We start from the raw sequence: 21,179 nt of genomic DNA, 5'->3' as shown, positions 1-21,179 counted from the left end.
CATATTATTAGACATGTGCGAAGACTAAAAATTAATTTCACATGAAATAAACGAAAACTAAAAACGTTTCATTCGTTTCATCAAACAAAACAAATTTTTAGATTTTGGATTCAGCCATTGGCGTGTTCTGCAGACAGGGTGCATGACGTCATATAACACCGCACGTGTTGGGCGCCGCCATTTTGGTGTATATCTAGGTATACACCAAGATGGCAGCACCTATATCGGCGTGTGACGTCACCTGACGCCACGCATGCATGGCGTCATGTAACGTCATGCTCCCCGCCTCCAAGATGGTGGCACGCATTCACAGATCACGCCGATGGCCAACATGGCCGCCGCACACTCAAACAAATTATTATGTGCCTGAATACATTTTTCGTATATTCGGGCAAATAGTAATTAATTAATTAATTTACAAGTAGTCTAGGTTTTGTGTTTTTTATTTTTACTTTTCTAGATATACTTACTTGAAAAAAGGGATCGGCATGACAACCTGACACTTTATTTTTATAGACTCTATTTTAGTTTGACATTTATTGTTTGCCTTCTGTTGTTTTATATAATAAGAATACTTATATTGTGCCAAGTTTAACACCTTTGAATGAAAGTTTTATTTTTATCATTTTTTTTTATATATTTTTGTTTGTGGCTTAACAAAATAGGAGTCTTTAAATGGTGCGGATATTGGGGGAAATGGGTGTGGTTACTGGGGGTGTGGCCACTGAGGGGCGCTGTAAAGCTTTCTCGCACAGGGCGCCTAAAGGCCTAAGGCCAGCCCTGGGTGTACGGGAGAGCATGCACAGCCCATTGATTTGATTAAAGCAGAATTGATCTGACAGTCCTCTGTCAGCAGATCAGAATGGTAGGGAACAGAATAGAAGTTTTAAAAAAAGGTAAGAATCCTGACAGTAAAGTGAACCCGTTACTTTGCCATATATTCGGCATGTACAGGTTATCTTTAGATTATTACAACACACCCATTACTACCTGAATTAGTGACAGAAATACATATTGAAATATTCACCCGATGAAAGAATTTCTCCAGTCTATCTTTTAGCAGTATTACTCCACCAGTTTCCATTGCTTTGTTAAAGGTTCCATTAAATAGCTGTACAGGGAAAGGAAATAAATGTTCATATTACCTCATCTGTAAAGGCACACATAAAAAAAAATAATTGCTGTTAAATATCCAGATAAAAACATAAGCATAAAAGGTTGAGGCATTCAAATAATATAAAAAAGCATACCAAATATATTCTCACACACGATCATGCAATGCAAGACTTGTTTTCTATCAGCAAACTGTAGCCCTATCCTGCAGTTGTGAAACTGTAAAATATATCTAATATCGGCAACACCTGCTACTGATTTAGTGGGGCAGCCTGGTGTACAAGATGCCAAGACAATACCAAGGACAATCAGCAACTATGCTCCATCACCTAGGTTTACAGGACATTGATGAAATTTTTATTAGGGATGCACCGATATATTGGCCACCAAAACATATCGCCCGAAAATGGCACTTTTGGCAAAATGCCAAAAGTGACATTTGTTTGCCGAAATAGCGGTGCATCCATGATTTTTCTCCTCCCCGCAGGGAGCTGCACTGTGTCCCAGCGGGGAGGAGAGAAACCGTCCCAGCGGGGAGCAGAGAAACTGTCCCAGGAGCCCGAGCGGTGCGGGAGGAGAGCGCTTTGAGCAGCCGTTGTCTCTCCTCCCTGCACCGTCACAGATCAGGAGAACAGGGGTGTGGGCAGAGACAGCCATTGCTGTCACAGGAGGCTGAGCTCTCCTCCCACACCGCCCTGCTCAGACTCCTGCAACAGCATGTCAGAATGGAGAGCGACGGTGCGGGCAGAGACAGCTGTTATTGCTGTCACAGGAGGCTGAGCTCTCCTCACGCACCGCCCCGCCCAGCCTCCTGTGACAGCAATGGATGGAATGAGTGTCAGGATGAAGAGCGGATACTAACAAACACTCAAGGATCAGTGATCGCTGAGTGTTTGTAAATAATTGAGGACAGAGTATGTTTACTCTGTCCTCAATTATGAATAAATGGGAAGTGATCTACATAACTTCCTGTTCATTCATGATTGTGGTTATAGTAAACATACTCTGTCCACAATTTACGAATGAACAGCGACACTCAGTATAGAGGATTCCTGTTCATTGATAACAGGGGCTGCAGAAAAAGAGATTGACGACTCTGTGTTCTCAATCTCTTTTTCTATTTTAAAAAGGGAAATATCAGGGGTCTGTTTAGAGTAATATTTTCCCAAAGCCCATAAAAGTAAAGCAAAAAATAAAAATATTTAATAAAAATTATAACTAAAAATAAAATATAAAAAAAATGACAAAGTTTATAAAAAATACATAGAAATACAATATTTAAAAAAGTTAGAATAAAAAACATTTTCGATTTCGGCATGACTTTTTTTCATTTCGGTTCTGAAATATTCATTTCGGTGCACCTCTAATTTTTATATATGGTATCTATTTGAAAATCCTCTAAAAGCCATTTAATCCTAACTAAGGCAAGTGTTACATATGCAGATTTTAAGCAAATGGCAGGCAAAGTGTATAAATAAGATGTTAGTTGTCTGGTAAATTATTTGGCTAGGAGCAGTAATAAAGTTTTAAGATCTCATACCTTATACATTTTGTAGCATTGCTGGAGAACTGAGGAATACACTTTGTCCTGTAGGAGAAAACAATAATAAAGTCATAAATCTTACTAAGAGGATTAAAGTAATTACATTTAAATGGACAATGTGTTCCTAAAGGAAGCTTGTCATAAGAAAAGCATGTAGGCTACCACTGATGACGTCCTGAAGTTACCCAGCTTTCATGCTGATGCTTTGTTTTCAATAGTCAAGAGTCAAGCCCAGAACAAATCAGTAATAAAAGAATTCTGCCTTTTCTGAGTTGTCTTTGCTGCATGCTTGTTCCAGTTCCAGTCAGTGGCTTAAGGCTGGGTTCACACCTAGGCGTATTAAATATGCGCGACCGTCGCACGATTCCGAGGGCTACTTGGCTGTATCCCAATGTAAAACGCCCTACAAAACGGCCCAAAGAAGTACATGTATTGTTTGGGTGTAGGCCGTTTTGTAGGGCGTTTCAGACGGGCGGAAATACGGAAAAGGTGTGAACCAGACCCATAGAAAACAATGGGATTTTCATGTTTGTACGTTTTGTTGAGCGTTCATAGAGCGTTGAACGCGCGACAAAACGTAAAGGTGTGAACGGGGCCTAAATGTTTTAAAGAACTCCGGGTAAAAAAATGTATTAATTTTTGACCCTAGCAAAAACAAGTGCTTAACCCTTGCAGTGAGGCTACCCCCGCACTGCTAGGATTAAGTGCTTGTTTTTGCATAGGGTCATAAATAACAAAGTTATACTCGCCCGATCCTGCGAGCTGGCTGGCTGTGACAGTGCTCACTTCTGCCTGTCTCCTTCTCCGCTGCAGCGATGGTATGTGCCTCAGCATCCTCACATTCTATACACTGAGTGCTAAGATCAAGCCAGCTCGGAGGATCGGGTGAGTATAACTTTTTTTTGTTTTTGACACTGAGCAAATATCAGCATTTAACCCTTGCACTTTAGGGGTAGCCCCACTGCAAGGGTTAATAAAAATTTTTTCCCGAAGTCCTTCTTTAAAAGCACAGGTCACCTTTTGCAAAATAAATACATAAATGTATACACATTAATAAAAGAAAAATGTGCATTTATTTGTTTTTTTGTACTGGAGCCTGCAAAGCATTGCAACCGTGATTAGTGAACCGGGATGCAATGCTCTGGCTTCTGCAGATCCTTTCTCCCAGTCCCTGTCCATCCCAAGTTACAGGATGGTAGAGTATGTCAATGAATTACATGTGCGGAGATGTCACCACACTCCAATGAGAACTAAGATTCCCACAGACAGGTGACAGACCGGACCTGTCTCTCCATTTACTGATCCTGTAAAAGGAGCTGTAAATAGATGACGTGTGCAACAACAGCTGCACTGATTCCAAAAGAAGTCCTTACCCGAAGTCCTTCTTTAAAAGCACAGGTCACCTTTTGCAAAATAAATACATAAATGTATACACATTCATAAAAGAAAAATGTGCATTTATTTGTTTTTTTGCACTGTAGCCTGCAAAGCATTGCAACCGCGATTAGTGAACCGGGATGCAATGCTCTGGGTTCTGCAGATCCTTCCTCCCAGTCCCTGTCCATCCCAAGTTACAGGATGGGAGGGAATGTCAATGGATTACATGTGCGGAGATGTCACCACACGCCAATGAGAACTACGGTTCCCTCAGACAGGTGACAGACAGGACGTGTCTCTCCATTTACTGATCCTATAAAAGGAGCTGTGAATAGATGACGTGTGCAACCACAGCTGCACTGAATTCAAAAGAAGCCCGGATGCTGCAGAGAAAAAAAAAACGGGATTAGGGTAAAGGTAAGGTGGGGTGTTTCGGGAGCTGAGGATGTGACCATGTTTCAAGCAACACCCTAAATATGGGAGTAAAATGAAACATAGAAAGGTGGAGTTACTCTTTAAACTGAGACAGCCAAGCAACTAGTATTTTCAGTAGATCTTTGATAGCAGCCTCCATATTTTTCCTCCTGACAGGTATACTTTAATTCATAATTTAAAAGCATACAGAAAACTCCACCTCAAATATATAATTTTGGTGACAAGATTAAAAGGGGAACTATGGGGTCAGTGCTTTTTATCCAGATATTCATTCTTTGCACCTGTTTCAGCCCACAGCCGCCTTTATCTCTGAGTTATTGAAGGAGAACTATGGGGTAAGTGTTTTTCCCCATAGTTCTCCTCAGGGTCATGCGAGGACATAAACTAGCGTTCTCCCCTGACCCAAAGCTCTGTAGACCGCGAGCTACAGCTCGCGGTATACTGAGACCGCCGCAGCTGGACGGATCCCGACATTACTGGGTGGATCTTAAGATCCAACCAGCTGCGTGATTGACAGCTGGCTCTGCCTATCTAGAGGCAGAGCCAGCTGTATCGCCCCCTCCCCCGTCCGTTCTGCCAGTCAGTGCTGGAGGATCGGAGCAGGGAGGGTGGAATCCCTGCACGGAGCCGTGTGTGACAGTCACGGCTCTCTGCAGGGACAGGATTGAGAAGTGAGCGAGCGACGGTATGTGTTCGCCCACTTCCCGATCTATTGAGCCGACGTGTGACAGTTTCATTGTCACACGTCGGCTCGAACTATGAGGCTGAGTGATTTTCACTCACCTCATAGTTCTCCTTTAATATACTTTTAATAACTGTCAAACCTTTATTTCAAAATGTAGGCACATTAGAAAGCTTTATTTTGATTATGTGTTTCTCTACGAGTCAGGACTTGGCACAGATGATACATGTTGTGACTGTTTAGATAGCCCAAAGGTATGTTGTGTCTATGCACAGCGCTTTCCCTACATCACGCTGCCTGCTAGCACCGATCACACATCAGAAAGCAATGAAAGCTTCAATTATATCGCAAAAGCGGAGAATTCTTTTTTCTAGTTCAGAGCTACTCATATGAAGAAGCTGCTACACACAGAAACATATTTTCAACATGTTTCCTGGGGACACATAAGGACACCATCAAAAGTGTCTTTAGCAGGGCGTGGTTAACTGAAGATGTGCTGATCATGTGATCTTTCATATACAATACTGAGGGATATGTTTTCAACAAAGAGAAAAAAACCGAAACTCAAATGATAAGTGTACAAATGCATCATGCAGTTAAATATTAGCACAGTCATTTTGTTTCACGACCATTGCATATTACGTAGCAGCAATGGTTATATTTATATGCTCATTCTCCCCAGCAGTCTTTAGAAATGTAACATTAGATCTTGTTACTAACATAGATGAGCTCAGGTTCGGATCCAACCCAGTCAAAACAAGAGCTCCTTTAAACAAGGAAGTGCCATGCGCCCTTACACCCAATCAGCTGCAGTGTGGGCATTACCTGTCCGCAGCTGCATGGAAACAAAGGGGCATGGTGCTTGTGCTCACATAATTTATCTAATATGGCCACATAGCCAAATGTAATTTACCAAATATTGGCATGTAGCCAAATAAGGTCAATGATGTCACTGCATCCTGTCCCCTTGCTTACATTTGGCTGCGGGCAGGGATCTCCCCAAGAGCAGATGATTGAGTGGCATGGAAGAAGCTTCCTTCTGTGTTTGGGAGGGGCTCCTTTCAGGTTCAGAGGATCTCAGGTTCACTCCGAACCTGATCTCATCCCTGGATACTAACATGTCTTTTTCTATAATTCTTAACTCCATCTAGTGGCCATAATGTGGCATTTTCCTGATTTACTGTGTTCTGTATGACCCTATTGAAGAGCATTCGACCAGAAGGGAAAATACTCAAAGAACATAAATTTTTGCCCCATTTTAACAACAGCTGGTTAAATCACAAAGAACAAATGTACCTGCAGTTTCACTGGACGAATAAGCTATGCAAATATTTTATAAACAGAACCCTAAATGTATGGCAGAACATAAAACCTCTACTGAAATCTTAACCATGTTCAACCTACTGTATATATAGAGTGCATAATCAATATATAGAGGCCTCAATACGCTGGCAGATCTTCACTGGAAACAAGGGACCACAATGCTATTGGGTATAGCCCTACTGATCTAAAAAAAGGCGCACTACCTGGAAAACTTACAGGGTTAGTCACAAAAGTGTGAAGAGTTTGGAGAAGGCCAGAGAAGTGAACAATCTAGGACAACATAGCTGATAGGGAAAAAGTCTCCAATTCAGCTCACTTTCCGGTTCAGCTATGTTGTCCTAGATTGTTCACTTCTCCTGCCTTCTCCAAACTCTTCACCCTTTAGTGAATAACCCCGCCAGTGTTTCTCTGTAATGCTCCGACTTCTTAATAAATTAAATAATCTCATTAACTGGTTCTCAGTCTTGAAAACAGGAAGCCAATCGGGCTGGGCAGACGTCTAACTAAGAATAAATGCAATTACATTATTCCCTGTTCAGTTTCCCGTTGTTTAACTTATAAGCTGGAAAATCTCGGTATGCAGCAACAAGAGTCCAAAGGTCATAAATACATGTATCTGCCCTGTGGAAATGTAAAAGAAAACTACTTTGCCAAGGCCTAAAGCGGGGGCCCAACCCATTTGTCCTGATAGAAAAAAAATAGTTTTATTCAAAACCATATTTAACCGTGCTAAGAAGCACTTCTCATCGGTCAGCGTGGTCACCTGTTTTTTTGCGAGCGAAATTAAAAATGCATAGCGCAGGGCTGCACTGGACAGCAGTACGGGGTACAGACTGTACACCCGTGCTGGCAGAGGGAAAGGACTGTATGGCAGGGGGGGAGGGGTGCCAGATCTAGGCAGGTAATTCCATTTACCCAAATTACCTGGAAAAGTGAACTTACCCTTTAATGCACATTGTGCGTGTGGGAGAGTTCTGCTGCCTGGCTAACACAATATGGCCCACAGTGGAATGGGTACAGCACTCAACACATACACACAATGTCCTAAGTGTGCGTTTATTTGCATGCAGATGGTGAGGGTGGCAGGGTTGATTTTAATTTATTTTATTATGTTTACTTTACCACTTTTATTATTATGTTTTACTTATTTTTTCCCCTTAACTGTATTGCCATCACACTGGGGATTACAAGCCCCTGTGATAGTTTAGAGGCGACAGGTTCTCTTTATAGAACCTGCCCTCCTGACAGCTGAGACAGGTGCCGCTGTGATTACAGCGCTCCGGTCTCACTGATCACAGAGGGGAGGAGAACAGATGTTCTCTCCATCTTGAGCTCATTTGCTATGGTCCCGGGTCCCCCAGAGGACCCTGAAAACCATGGCAGGGAGGGAGAGGACAGACAATCAGGCTGGTACAAGTGATCTGATCAGATCACTTGTATAAAACGTGCAGTGTCTTCCCCGAAGCAGGGCTAAATGTAGAAAAAAAAAACTACCAGCCCAGTGCCGGGAAGATAGGAATTCCACACCCCTGTCTGTAGGTAAGTTGACAGCATGAATCAGCATGTCAAATGATCAAAATGTCTCTACACACAGGTACAAATACCAGAAAAAATGATTCAGACAGAGGGGTTCATTTAAAATGGAGAGCGGATATCACTATCTGTTCTTCATTAAACTCTGTAGGTTTACTCCTTAATTTTTTTCCATTCAGCGCTGACCGGCGGAACGGACGGGGGAGGGGGCGGGTACAGCTGGCTCTGCCTCTAGATAGGCAGAGCCAGCTGTCAGTCACGCAGCTGGGCGGATCCCGGCACAATTGTCGGGATCCGCTTCAGCTGCGGCGTCTCAGCATACCGCGAGCAGCAGCTCGCGGTATACTGCGGCTTCTCAGTATACCGTGAGCTACAGCTCGCGGTATACTGTGCCTAGGGTGACGGGAGGACGCTAGTTTGTGTCCTCCGGTTACCCTAAGGAGAACTATGGGGAAAAGCCTTAACCCCATAGTTCTCCTTTAACATTGTCACCTACTTTAGAGGTATTTTGGACACTGGAGGTGCTGCCGTCTTCTGTCCCCCTTTTGTGGAGTGTGAAGAGCAGTACTATTATACGGTTATAATAGGGGCCTCTGGGAAAAGACCTAGTCATCTCAACTGTAGTCAACAGTGGTCTCCTGAGGTCTCTAAATTGGTGCACAATCAAGCCATGTATGGCCACCTTATAAAAACCTATGCTTTGCGCATGCAGAGCAAAGCAACAAGTTCACTTTAATGTATCTATCCCTAGAGGCATAAACTTACCTCATCTTGGCTCCTCCACACTCCATTCAGCCAGGGATAGTGAAGGAAAGCCCTGTGTACGCCATGGGTCACCAAAGTCGTAATTTGCAAAAGGGCTATTGACTCCCCATGTGACAGCGCTAATTGACACAGTGTTGTCACTTGGAGTGAGACACATGCTCTTCTACACCAAAGGAAGGAATGGTAAGTATATGCTGGGGAGAAGTAGGGGATTAATGCAAACCTATATCTTTGCACTAAATGGGAATGCCAGTTTGTGAATTACCATTTAATGGAGTAAGATTTAAAAAAAGTAACATTTACATTCAGCAAGTTATGAAACTATACCATGATATACTCACCAGTAACTCGTCTTCTTGGTACTCTAGAACAGTCTTGCCATCTTTTTGTTTTTCTAAAACTGGATTTTTCACCACCTGAAGATTTTATTAAAGTGTAACGTGTCAGTCATCATATTCGGTGATCAAACTATTTTTTTATGTACTATAACTGCTATCAAACCAATACCTTATAGATTAACAGCCGAGCACGAGAGATTCCTAATTATTGAATTTGAAGGGTCAGTCCATCCAAAAGTGATATTTCAGTTTGGTAGATGCTGGAGAGCTAAATCACCCAACAGTTTTCTATATTTCTCATAGAGTCTATTGGTAAGATCCTAGTGCTTGACTTGCTGGGTCTTTACCCGTGCTATGGCCATTATGAAGGCTTCCCAATTCCCTGTGTTAGATGTTTTATTTATATTACATAGAAAGCAAGAGGACAAAAACACACAACATTGGATGGAAACACCCAAAAGTCACAAGTGGACAAAAGAGTCAGGAATTACAGTAATGAGATATCAATGTTAGAGTATACATCAAATATAAAAGTCAGGGACACAGCCAACCAGGCTCCATTTATAATTACTTTTGGGAGGAGTGACCTTTTTAACAGGCTACGTGGGTTCAAAAAGTTTTTAAAGTCATACCATAACCATCCAAAATCCTTCTTCAGATTCATGAAAAAACTGTCTATTCTTCTGCGTGTGTAATGACTTTGCTGGTTTTGATTGGTTAAAGGTCCTAAATAAGAAACAAAAGAGCTCATGATAGTAAATTCCTGTTCCAGATGAACATATTTATTAATTGTCCAGTAAGAAAGCAGCAGACAAAGGAACCACAAAGCTGTAACTTTAAATAGCACTGTTGGCCTCCTGGTTATGTAGTGTAGTTTGGGTGAGCCACAGCATTGGCTGCAAAAAAATATGAATCCTTTAGATTGTATATTTGCGGGTTTGCCTGGAGTATCACTTTAAAGTGTATACACAGCCAGATTTTTCACAGTTTTAAATAAGAGTGGTGAGGGGTTAGAAACACTGCCAGGTTTTTATTGCTCTCCGTGTCCCAGTGAGGGAGATTCGCTCCATTTGTCCACTGACCATTGTCATCAGGACTGAAAGTGAAGGAAAATCCAACATTTTAAGTCACCAGTAAAGGAATAAAAGAGACATTGCCAACTGGGATACTTGTTCCAGTGATCCCCTTACTTTGAAGAAACTTTCTCTCACTTCCTGATGTTTCTCCAAGACAAGAAGTAAAGGGACATCTCCATTAAGAGTCTCAGATCAAAAACAGTTTTAAAATACTTTAAATTTCTTTGCTGGTTTTGTACGAGTTGTAAAAGCCTGCCTGAATCAGCTACTAAGAACTGCTGCCAGATATGGCGAGTCTCTCACATGTGCTTTTTATTCCCATAATTTCATATCTTCTGTTTGATCAGATTAGAGATTTTTTTCCTTAACACTCTGCAAGTGTAACACAGGAACAGTTTTTAATTTTTTTTTTCTATGCCACCGTCATTAGTTCAGTGAGGATTCTTATTTAAATCAATTAAATTGGTGATCTCCAAATAAAAGAAAAAACATAAAAAAAACTTAGTTGTTGGATATTTAAAGGCCACAAATGCCCCTAGTTGATCTGGGTGAAATCTGGCACAGAGCCCCCTAGTGCCTACCCCCTCCTCATTTATCTAGAATTGTGCAAATCCTATGACTTCAATACATTTTTAGTTGTTTGACCTAGGAAAGCAAACAGAAACCGTAAAGGCAGAACTCCTAATTTGCATTCTTATTCAAGGTCAGAGACTAGGGAAGTATATATGCCAGGGCAGTCACCCTGGCATATATATGAATAGGGTGAATGAATAGGTTCCTAGCGATGGTGGCCTCCATATTTCTTTGTAGGCAAGAAAACACTCAAATAAAAGGAGCAGGCTGAGACACAGTCTGAGAAAAAAAGTTACAGGCTAGTCAATCAATAACAGAGGTCCTGGGACTTCATGTGTTTTGTGAACAAACAGAGAAGGATGTCACAAGTACTACACTATTTAGGGGAATAATGACTGCAGCCAACACAAACACAAAGTAGGCACTAAACCTTAATAACAACTGACTAGGGTTACTGAAGGTATACAAGAAAAGAACAAATTTAAGGTATCTGCTTCCCCTTCTTCAGGGCTAGAAATAAAAACATTATATGGTCAGACCAGTGTGGTACAGGAAAGAGTAACAACCCATTGGACTAAATGTTAATATAATGTGTTAATTGCTAACCCAGAAGAAGGGGATGCAAATACCCAAAACACTTTGCATTCCTGTATATCCAAAATAAACAAACATTTCCCAAACATATTTTAAACAGTCATTTTCAAAGATTACCCCCTACTTTGCATTTGTGTTGGATGCAGGCATTACCCCTCTTAATACAGTGGAACATTTGAGATTTTCTAGTCTACTTTTTTACATATTTCTCTAGGTACAGGTGACCTGTAAAAGATAATAAACTGGACAAATTGTCTAGAAGTGCTGGCAGGAAAGCACCCATTTCACCAGATAAAATGTGTCTCTGAAATGACTATATATAGACAAGTGCAACAATACACGTGTATACGCATCAAGTACCTGGTAAACTGCACGATAGCTTCACATAAACCAACATTTTTTATTTTTTCATTCTTTTCTACGTCATTTGGATGGTAAAAGAGAATCTTGTTTTCTTCCTGCAAATTAAAAACAGAGCAAATAAATTAATATGCAGTAGTGTATATACATGGAAAGTTTGTAGATTCTGCCTTAAGTCCTCTTGGGGAGCTTTCTCTTTAATTTTTTTTAGGAGAGGATGAAGAGTAAATGCCCAACTGCAGTTTTTCTGGGACTGCCATCCCTCCATCTTAAAAAAAAAAAAAATGATATACACACAACATTTAATGATGTCTGTGCAGTTATCCTTGGGCTTTTTTTGGGGAGTCCAGGGCGGAATGATGACTACCCCCCGATAAGTGGGTTGAATGAGGCTGTGTGGTATTCAACCTGGGAGAGGACTGATGCTGGATCACAGAGTGCAGAGTCTGAGTAAAATATATATTTTTTAGGATGGAATTGGGCTTTAGACTCTCTGACAATTTCTTATATTCTGGGCCACTGTTCTGAGTAATTTGGTCTGTACAACTGCTGTGACCACTAGGAGGAGGTCACACTCCCCTGATGCAGAAGGTGCTAGAACATGCAAGATTAGCAGTTAAGATCTTTGTAAAAACTGTTGGGAGTATACAAGACGATTAGGAAGTGAGGGGTTGACACAGCCCATACAGAAAAAAAAGGACCCCTGTACATAAGATAAGGCATACGGCAAAGAAGTTACTTCAGACCATGCTCAAAAAGAATATAGAATTGTTTATTGATAATATAATAGCACCTGTATATTTAATATGTCCATTCGTAGAAAAGATTTTAAGAATTTCTGTACCAGTGATGGCCAAAAAACATATGAGATAACACAATTTATTAACTGTGCAACAAGCAGAGTAATTTATCAATTAGAGTGTCGCTGTAAAAAACTATATATAGGGAAAACAAAAATGCCAGCTACAGGTAAGAATAGGTGAACACCTAAGAGATATAAAGAAAAAAGAAATAGATAGCCCAATAGTGTAACACGTTGATACATTTCATAATGGGAACTTAATAGGATTAAAAAATAAAAAGGGACTTTTGTTTTGAATCTGTCAGCAAGAAGAGGTGACTGATGGAGTTCTGATGCACAGGGTTCCTTTTTTCTGTATATGCCTTATACAGACTGAGGGCGATTCATTGCGGTGGTATTTGTAATCACGGTTCACAAACGCATGACCAAATAGGTTTCTCTGGGGAATCTGTAAATCTTCTTTCGGTTGACACAGCCCACCAGGCTGCACCTACAACTAAAATATTACTTCTGTGTTGATTGACATGAGATGCTAGAATTTTGTAAGCAGGAATGCAATGCAGTAATGCCCAGCAACCAAATTACACCTTTTAATATGCATTTTATATCAGGCAAGTGAAACATGATTTCTGCAGCCACACGTAATAGTAGAAACTCGTTGATTATATTAACCAATTCCCTTTCTTTGCAGAGGGCTAAATAAGTTATGCAGTTTAAATTGCACTCACATGACTCTTTTCTTTCATATGCTTAGTTTTTACTGGGTACTGTAGCTGAGCAAAACAAGTCAGCTATTTGCAACTGCCCAATGCAAAGAGCAATTGCGACATTCAAAGTCCTGTAAAAAACTGTGAGGCGCGTCCAAGGTGGCCTATTGTCCGAAAGGATTTGATAGCTAGACAGAGCAGGAGTTAACATTGGAGGAATGTTCAATCACAACTTTGGAAGCATCACAAGTTCCCATTAACTGCTGCAGAGGTCCTACAAATTTCTGTACAGAAATGGAAACAATCCTATCACTGGGAGAATGCTGCAAGCAAATGCCAGCCCGGTTGGCTAGCTAGGAAAAACTGTGGTGGATTCCTCTGATGCTTTATCACTGCAATTACAGCAGCTCTCATACTTCCAAACATTTCAGTGACAGATCTGCCCATCTATGAGCAGCCTAATCCAAAACATCCAAAAGGAAATCATTAGAGGTGCACTGAAGTGAAAAATGTCAAAACCGAAATGAAAAAAAATGTCAGGCCGAAACAGGAAATGTTTTTTTTCTAACTTTTTCAAATATTTTATTTTTATATATATTTTTCATAAACATTTAAATTTTTTTAATATTTTATTTTTATTTATTTATTCATGTTTATTAAATATTTTTTTTTTTTTACTTTACTTTTAGGGGCTTTGGGGAAATATTAGGGGTCTAAACAGATATTTCCCTTTTAAAATAAAAAAAAGAGATTAAGGACACAGAGTCTCTTTTTCTGCAGCCCCAGTTATAAATGAACAGGAATCCTCTATACTGAGTGTTCCTGTTCTTTCATAACATGAGGACATAGTATGCGTACTGTATCCACAATCAAGAATAAACAGGAGGTGATGTAGATCACTTCCCATTCATTCATAATTGAGGATATAGTAAACATACTCTGTCCTCAATTATTTACAAACACTCAGCGATCACTGATCACTGATCGCTTGTAACTCGCTCGCCTTCCTGACACGCTGTTAAAGGAGGCTGAGCGAGTGGAGCTCAGCCTCCTGTGACAGCACTGCAACCTTTCTCCACCCACACTGCTCTCCCCATCTGTGACAGGAGGCTGAGCGGTGGGGAGGGGAAGAGAGACGTCGGCCACTCACAGCGCTCTCCTCCTGCAGCGCTCGGCCGCCTGTGACAGTTGCTCTACTCCCCGCTGGGAAACAGAACAGCGCAGAGCGGAAAGTAGAGAGAGAGCGGATGCACCACTATATCAGCCAAAAAAATGGCACTTCGACATTTTGCCAAAAGTGCAATTTTTGGCCAATATATCAGCGCATCCCTAGAAATCATCCTTTCCTGATAAGACAACAGTGAATTCAAATGTAACTGATCGATGTGTATGTCTGCACTCTGCATTAGTCACTGCTCTTGCTACTGCTTTATTACACTATGTTGTTCTTATTATTGCACTACCTGTAGCCAAGAAAGTATATATATATATATAAAGTTTTAGTTTGTGAAAAAAAATAAAGCCTATTAAAAACTTTACAAAAACTATCATTTCAAAGCAAAAATCCACCAACTACTGTTACAGTTTAAGAACTCTAGCTGAATGCAATGCAGGGCTTGCAGTCAGTGACTATTGCAGATAACCCACCCTGCCACCCAATATCATCCCCAACATGACAGAACCCGGGAGTCAATCTTTGCAGTACAAAACCATCAGTAAATGACCGCTTTAATGTAGTGCGGGATTAGCTAAACTCAAAAAGTAAAGATTTTCTATGATATAGGGAAAATATAGACCTATTATTTGTGTATAAGCAGCACCCCTGTCTTTTGAACTACTTTCGAGAAAAATAGCAGTGCACTTCCTGGTATGTGAGGGTGCCTGTGCATTGTACCTCTCATAGTCGTATATCTGCAATGTGAGATCTAAGGCACGATTGCATTTGACTGCTAGTCTTGGGAGATCTGGAGTAAGATTTGGTGATGTCACTACAGTGCTGCTCACTGTTCTCCTTTCTGGAGGCTCCGACATTAGGCGGCAAAGCCCTGCCTTTAACAAGAGGAGCACCACCACACACACAAAGACATAGTACAGAACAAGGCATGGTAAGTCATATATAGGGTAAGATCAGCTGCAGGGGGACCATAGATAATACTGGTGATTAGTCCTTTGTGTCCTGCCTGATATTTTGCTTTGTACCTGATGCCATGTGTATCTGACGTCAATAAAAGGACAGATTGATGCATTGGACCTAGGTGTACTTCTACATTTTGGATTTATGCGGTACCCTCCGCATGTCATTCAGCACCCTCCAATTTATTACTATGGGATTCCGGTCTGACAGTGAAATGGGGCAGGAATAAACTGCTGGACTTTTCGGGCACAGCTTTCAGAGTTCAGTTCCATTTTAAGCAATGGTGCGATTTTGTTTTTTTGTGTTAAGTGTGTGTTAATAAACAAAGTCCCCTAAAAATGGAAATGTAAAAAATGAAAGTGTATGTATATCCAAATTTTTTTTTATTGAAGTGTTAAAACCCCTAACAACTTCTCTTCTGCTCTGGGTGTCCCATTGGGAAGATTTCCTTTCACTGTGTGTCCTGAACACACAACAGGAAATGAAAGGAAATCTCACCAAAGCTGGGCAATGTCCCCACTGAGAATTGTTGCGGGACCATTTTTCCCCATCGGGTAATTTACCCTCTAAAATGTTGGATTTCCTCTCACTTTTTTTCCGTGACAATGGTTACCAGGACAAATGAGTGATAATCTCCCCAGCAGGGACTAAGACAGCAATAACATTTTTCTAGAGGGTCTAACCTTTCTCCGCTATCCAAAACTAATGATAAAAAAGCTTTGCCTTTACAAACACTTTAATGATAAAAGGGTATCTAAAGTAGAATCAGAAATACTAAAAAGGAAAGTCCAGTGCTAAAAAAGGGCAGGCAGGGGACAAAGGACTAGTAACCAGTATCGTCTATAGGCTCTCTGCGGCTTTCACCATTACTAACTTACTTACTGGCCAGATAAGTTGAGGACCCAATGTCCATAGACCAGTGCTCGGCATACAGTCCTGGCATGCTGAGATGAAGTAACTCCCATGCACAGGGGAAACATTATCACGGCCTAGCGAATCAAATGGTAGAACACTCAAAACCCGGAAGAAGACCAGAGAGAAGATGGAATTGCAGAAGTGCATCATTAGTGGGAATCATTTCAGTCGTTACACTTGCCATAGTGTGCTAACATGCTGTGCATACTAGCACATTACAAGTTGTTTTTTTTAACCGATTTGAAAAGTCATTGCAGTCATGTAAATAATAAATTATAAAGCAGTAATTTCAAGCAGTAGGTGTGCTTTATTCCGCCAACCCACCTCAAGATCTACTAAGCTTTTCTGTGGTCAGCTGACATCCTTATTCTGTAGCAAGAGCTGAAGGAAATACCTAATAATTGCAGGTATGAAGGAGTATGTGATAGTACTAGGCCAATCAGCACTGTCCCATGAAGCCATAACCTTGTGAAACTTAAAACTCTGGCCATGCATAGCTTACACAGGGATTTTCTTCACTCCTGGTTGCAGAGTGAGAAGCGAGCAAGCAAAAGAATGGGAAGACAATGCTGCTGGGGAGGGCTAAATCAGAGCAAACATTTTGCCTAAAACAATTTAAAGCAGACCATCCATAAAAATGGAAGGTCATCTTTCATGCCAGTACCCCCACCACCAAAGTTTGTGTCAAACACCCCCCCCCAAAAAAAAACAAAAAAACCACACACCTCAAAAATAAAGCTGTTAAAAAAATATATATATAAAAAAATACTCACCTTTGTCCCGTCTTCCAAAGCCTCCTGGAGACATGGGTGATGTCACCGTACTTGCTTGGCACTTGAAATTCCACAAGAATACACTTGTGCAATGGGCTGGATCTCAAGTGCCCAGCTATTGCAGGAGGCAGCGGGAAAGGCAACTAAGGACCGCACTGAGTATTTTTTACATCATTTCTTGCAACATCTTTATTTTTTAGAGATTTATTTTGCCACAATATTTGTTTGGGTGGTGGGGGGCTGGCAGGAAACTCCGAACTTGTGAATGCCAGCGTATGTTTCAACTGTGTGTTTAGCTGTTTGGCTAGGCTACTGAAAGATTAAAACGATATTAATATATTATTACCTCTCCTTCTCTGGGGCCAAACTTTGGATTATAGATAAAAAAACTTAGTAACGATGGGGCATAGTGCTTCTCCTGCACCGCAAACGCCATCCTAGAAAGAGAGCAAGACACAAATTAATAATGTTATGTCTTTATCCATTTGTTCCTTTCTCTTGTATACAGAACATAAATCTACTTCTGCAAATAATAAAACAGTCACGGAAATAAACCACTACCTATTTTGACAGACATTCCTCTTTATCAGATCAAAAGGTTACTCAGTACAACACATTTTGTTTTGGTTTTGGATACAATGAGGAAGGATAAGAATCCCGTCACATTTTTGACTGCTATCAATGGCTCCAATAGAGGGATTTTCCCTCCCTAACTGTCCTGATCACAATGGTTTCACCAGGCAGGAAGTAAGAGAAAATCCCCAATATTAACACTTTACTACATTTTCACATACTTTTTTTTTATTGGTTAGAACCCGTGTCAGATTTTCATTCCTGTTTGTGTCCCTGTTGCAGAGTTTCCCTCACTTCTTGTCTGTTGTCAGCAGACAGTAATGGCTTCTTCACACCAGCCCGCACGTGTTCTGTGCAGCATAGGTGTCTTGTGTAGGAGTGGTGTGATGCATTATGTACCATTGTGTTACTTTTTCCTTCTTGGTTATTATTATACAGGATTTATATAGCGCCAACAGTATGCGCAGCCCTTTACAATATAAGGAAGACATTACAATCACAATACAATGGTTGACACATGCTTCCTCATTTCTCAGCTAGGAGAGAATTACATCACCTAGTACAAATCTCACATATGCGCACCTAGTACTAGATTTGCAAAGCTTACATTGCCAATACTACGGCAATATGTAAACAATAGGTTCCCCAAGTGCTAGCTTCACTACCTACATGTGCGCCTAGTGTTCTAGGAGGGAATAATTTGGTTTACACATAGCAGCAACATATAAACCAAATAACTATCCACAACAACGCTGAATACACATGCGTGGGATTGGCAGCGTTTAAGATGCCGTTACTATGGCAACATGTAAACCAAATACTGGGTGCACACTTTACACCCTCCGATGTCCAAATTACAAATCATTTTTACAAGAGCCATTTTTCTTCTTGGTTGTCCTTTGCTTCTTAAGACATTGGTTAGTACAAATCTCACGCATGGGCACACGGACCCAATGTTTGCATGGTCGTTACTATGGCAACACAAACAAAATATGCCTCTGTTAAAGGAGAACTATGGGGTCAGGACTTTTCCCCATAGTTCTCCTTAGGGTAACGGGAGGACACAAACTAGCGTCCTCCCGTTACCCTAAGCTCAGTATACCGCGAGACGCCGCAGCCGGAGCGGATCCTGAGATCGATGTCGAGATCCGCCCAGCTGCGTGAGTGACAGCTGGCTCTGCCTATCTAGAGGCAGAGCCAGCTGTACACGCCCCCTCCCCGTCTGTTCCGCCAGTCATCACTGGCGGATCGGAGCGGGGAATCCAGCCCCTCCCCTGTCACAGCAGAGAGCCGTGACAGGATCGAGAGGTGAGCTAACGCCGGTATGTGTACGCTCACCTCCCGATCTACTCAGCCGACCTGTGACAGTCTCATTGTCACAGGTCGGCTAGAACTATGAGGTGAGTGGAAATCACTCATCTCATAGTTCTACTTTAAGAGTGCTCTGTGCATGCACGGGATTGGGGGCGCATTTGCCAAAGGCATTATTTGGTTTGCCTGCTAATATGGCAACGCAAGCACTTCCAATCCTGCATATGCACACCCAGCTCTCCAGTGGGAACCATGTCATTTAAACCAAATGATTCCCCTCTACAACACTGTGTGTGTATGTTTCGGTTTGCATAGGACCATAGTAATGGCAACATAGGCACCGCAGGACTGGCAGCACCTACGTTGCCGTTACTATGGCACAATGTAAACCAAATTTCCAGCTAGAGCACTAGGTGCACAGTATTGACTGCAAGAACCCAAAAGAGGTAGCCAGCTCCTTTAGGGGCACCAAGAAGGCAGAACAGGCAACAGGCTGTGCCCCCTGAACAGTGGATCACAGAGGGACAACACTGGATTCGCTGAGATGGTATGTATGTGAATTGAAGTCAACGCTACACAAAAGATTTAAGAGGAATTCTACCCCCTCACAGCAAGAGTTAACCACTTGATTTTCTCTAGGGGCTCAAAGAAAATATACTTACCTGATCATCCATCCCACCTGGCTGCTAGACTGATCCTCGCAGCCTCTCCAGTTCAATTGCATTAGACATGAGGGCACCGAGGGACATACCACAGCTGGAGCAAAGGGGGGAAAGAGGTATGCTTTCACCGCCGCAGGACCGAAGATCAGGCGAGTATATCTTCTGTATTCCGTTCCCTAGAGAAAAACAAGCAGTTGACCCTTGCAATGCGAGGGTTGCCCCACTGCAAGGGTTAACACATTTTGCAAATCTGGAGTTCTTTAAAAAAAAAAGGAGGGAGGAGTGAAGCAGGGGCATCCCAAGGCTGGTGTCAACCGGGTGACATCCAGCCGTGACGTCATCGCGCTTGCGCGTGACATTGCCGCGTGTGCGATGACGTCATCGCGCATGCGCGGTGGTCTTTTTAACGCCTGCCGGCAGCCATCTTTGTGGTGGAGGCTGGCAGAGAGAGGAGGGGACGTTCACCCGGCGGGATAAGGTATGCCGCCGGGTCCCCTCCTCTCTCCTGACACTGTTGGGCTCCCGGTCCGTGACCGAATGCCTGACATTTCATAGGGGGTGACACCAAAATGACTGTTAGTCATTTTGGTGTCACCCCTCCAATGGTGGCAGCACCCGGGTGCTGTCCAATAGCCACTTTGTATATTGATAGGTTCCGGAATACCTCCCAGGAAGTGAGCCAGTGACAACCGGCACAGTGTCACCCTCTGTTTTGCAGTCACAGACTCCACCACTCTATACACACACAGAGGGGAATTTACTATTATTATACAGGATTTATATAGTGCCAACAGTTTGCGCAGCACTTTACAATATAAGGAGGACATTACAGTTACAATACAAATCAAGGACTGAAGCAGACGGAATCTGCAGCAGCTGTACCTGGCAACCAATCAGCTTCTAGCTTTCATTTTCAAAGCTTAACAAGACCAGCTGAAGACAGAAGCTGATTGGTCACTATGCACAGCTGCTCCAGGAAATCCCCCTACACAGTGTCAGCAGATAACTAAACATATTAAGCATAGAGGTGTTGGGAATACACCGGTCACCACCATAGTATAGGCAGCACTGTACCTCCCCTGTTTTCAAGTTCCTCTGCTCGTCACTGCACAGAGATAGGGGGGAAAACAAGCAGGTTCATCACCCCGTTCAGCTTCAGGCTCAGTCTGCTCCACCGTCCAGTCACTTTGCAGCAGCCAAGCCTCAATCTGACAGCTGGAGCCAAGCCTCGATCTGGATAAAACCAAGCCTCGTTCCTGACTCCTGAGCACACTCATATGATACTCCAAAAAACAAATAAGGAGCCACTTGTACTTCAAAACAGTTTGTAGTCAGAGCTTCTGAAATCCGCTGACTGAGGGGACACAGGTGAGCGGCAACAGTGGCCCTGCGGCGTATGCCCTCAATAGATGCTTCCTGTAGCCAAGAGTAACATATGGTCACATGACCGCTAGTGTTATTCTACATCACTAGAGCAGAGATTCAACTCACATTGTAGGCAGGAAGTGTCCGCTGTGGAGCTCAGTGGCCGTTTTGTTGGAGCCTACAAGCGATAGAGTACAGACTAGAAGTACAGAAGAAAGTGTCTGC

The 21,179-nt window shown here is 42.1% G+C and overlaps 1 protein-coding gene across 1 annotated transcript in view; it reads right to left on the bottom strand.

The window, feature by feature from the left end:
- CCZ1 (CCZ1 homolog, vacuolar protein trafficking and biogenesis associated) overlaps positions 1-20,862 on the bottom strand; it is a 49,295-nt gene extending 28,433 nt beyond the window's left edge. The window contains exons 1-7 of the mRNA XM_018567267.1: positions 20,664-20,862; positions 17,390-17,480; positions 11,713-11,810; positions 9,742-9,835; positions 9,113-9,187; positions 2,654-2,701; positions 1,028-1,111 (exon numbers count right to left, since the gene is read on the bottom strand). Of these exons, the coding sequence (XP_018422769.1) occupies positions 1,028-1,111; positions 2,654-2,701; positions 9,113-9,187; positions 9,742-9,835; positions 11,713-11,810; positions 17,390-17,479 (489 nt within the window). The 5' untranslated portion in view covers position 17,480; positions 20,664-20,862. The remainder of the gene's footprint in view (positions 1-1,027; positions 1,112-2,653; positions 2,702-9,112; positions 9,188-9,741; positions 9,836-11,712; positions 11,811-17,389; positions 17,481-20,663) is intronic.
- Positions 20,863-21,179: the final 317 nt, after the last annotated feature.

The sequence above is a fragment of the Nanorana parkeri genome, unplaced genomic scaffold, assembly GCF_000935625.1.
Source record: "Nanorana parkeri isolate BGI_ZX_2015 unplaced genomic scaffold, ASM93562v1 scaffold3, whole genome shotgun sequence".
Classification (NCBI taxonomy): Eukaryota; Metazoa; Chordata; class Amphibia; order Anura; family Dicroglossidae; genus Nanorana; species Nanorana parkeri.
This window is presented reverse-complemented; position numbering and strand designations above follow the sequence as displayed.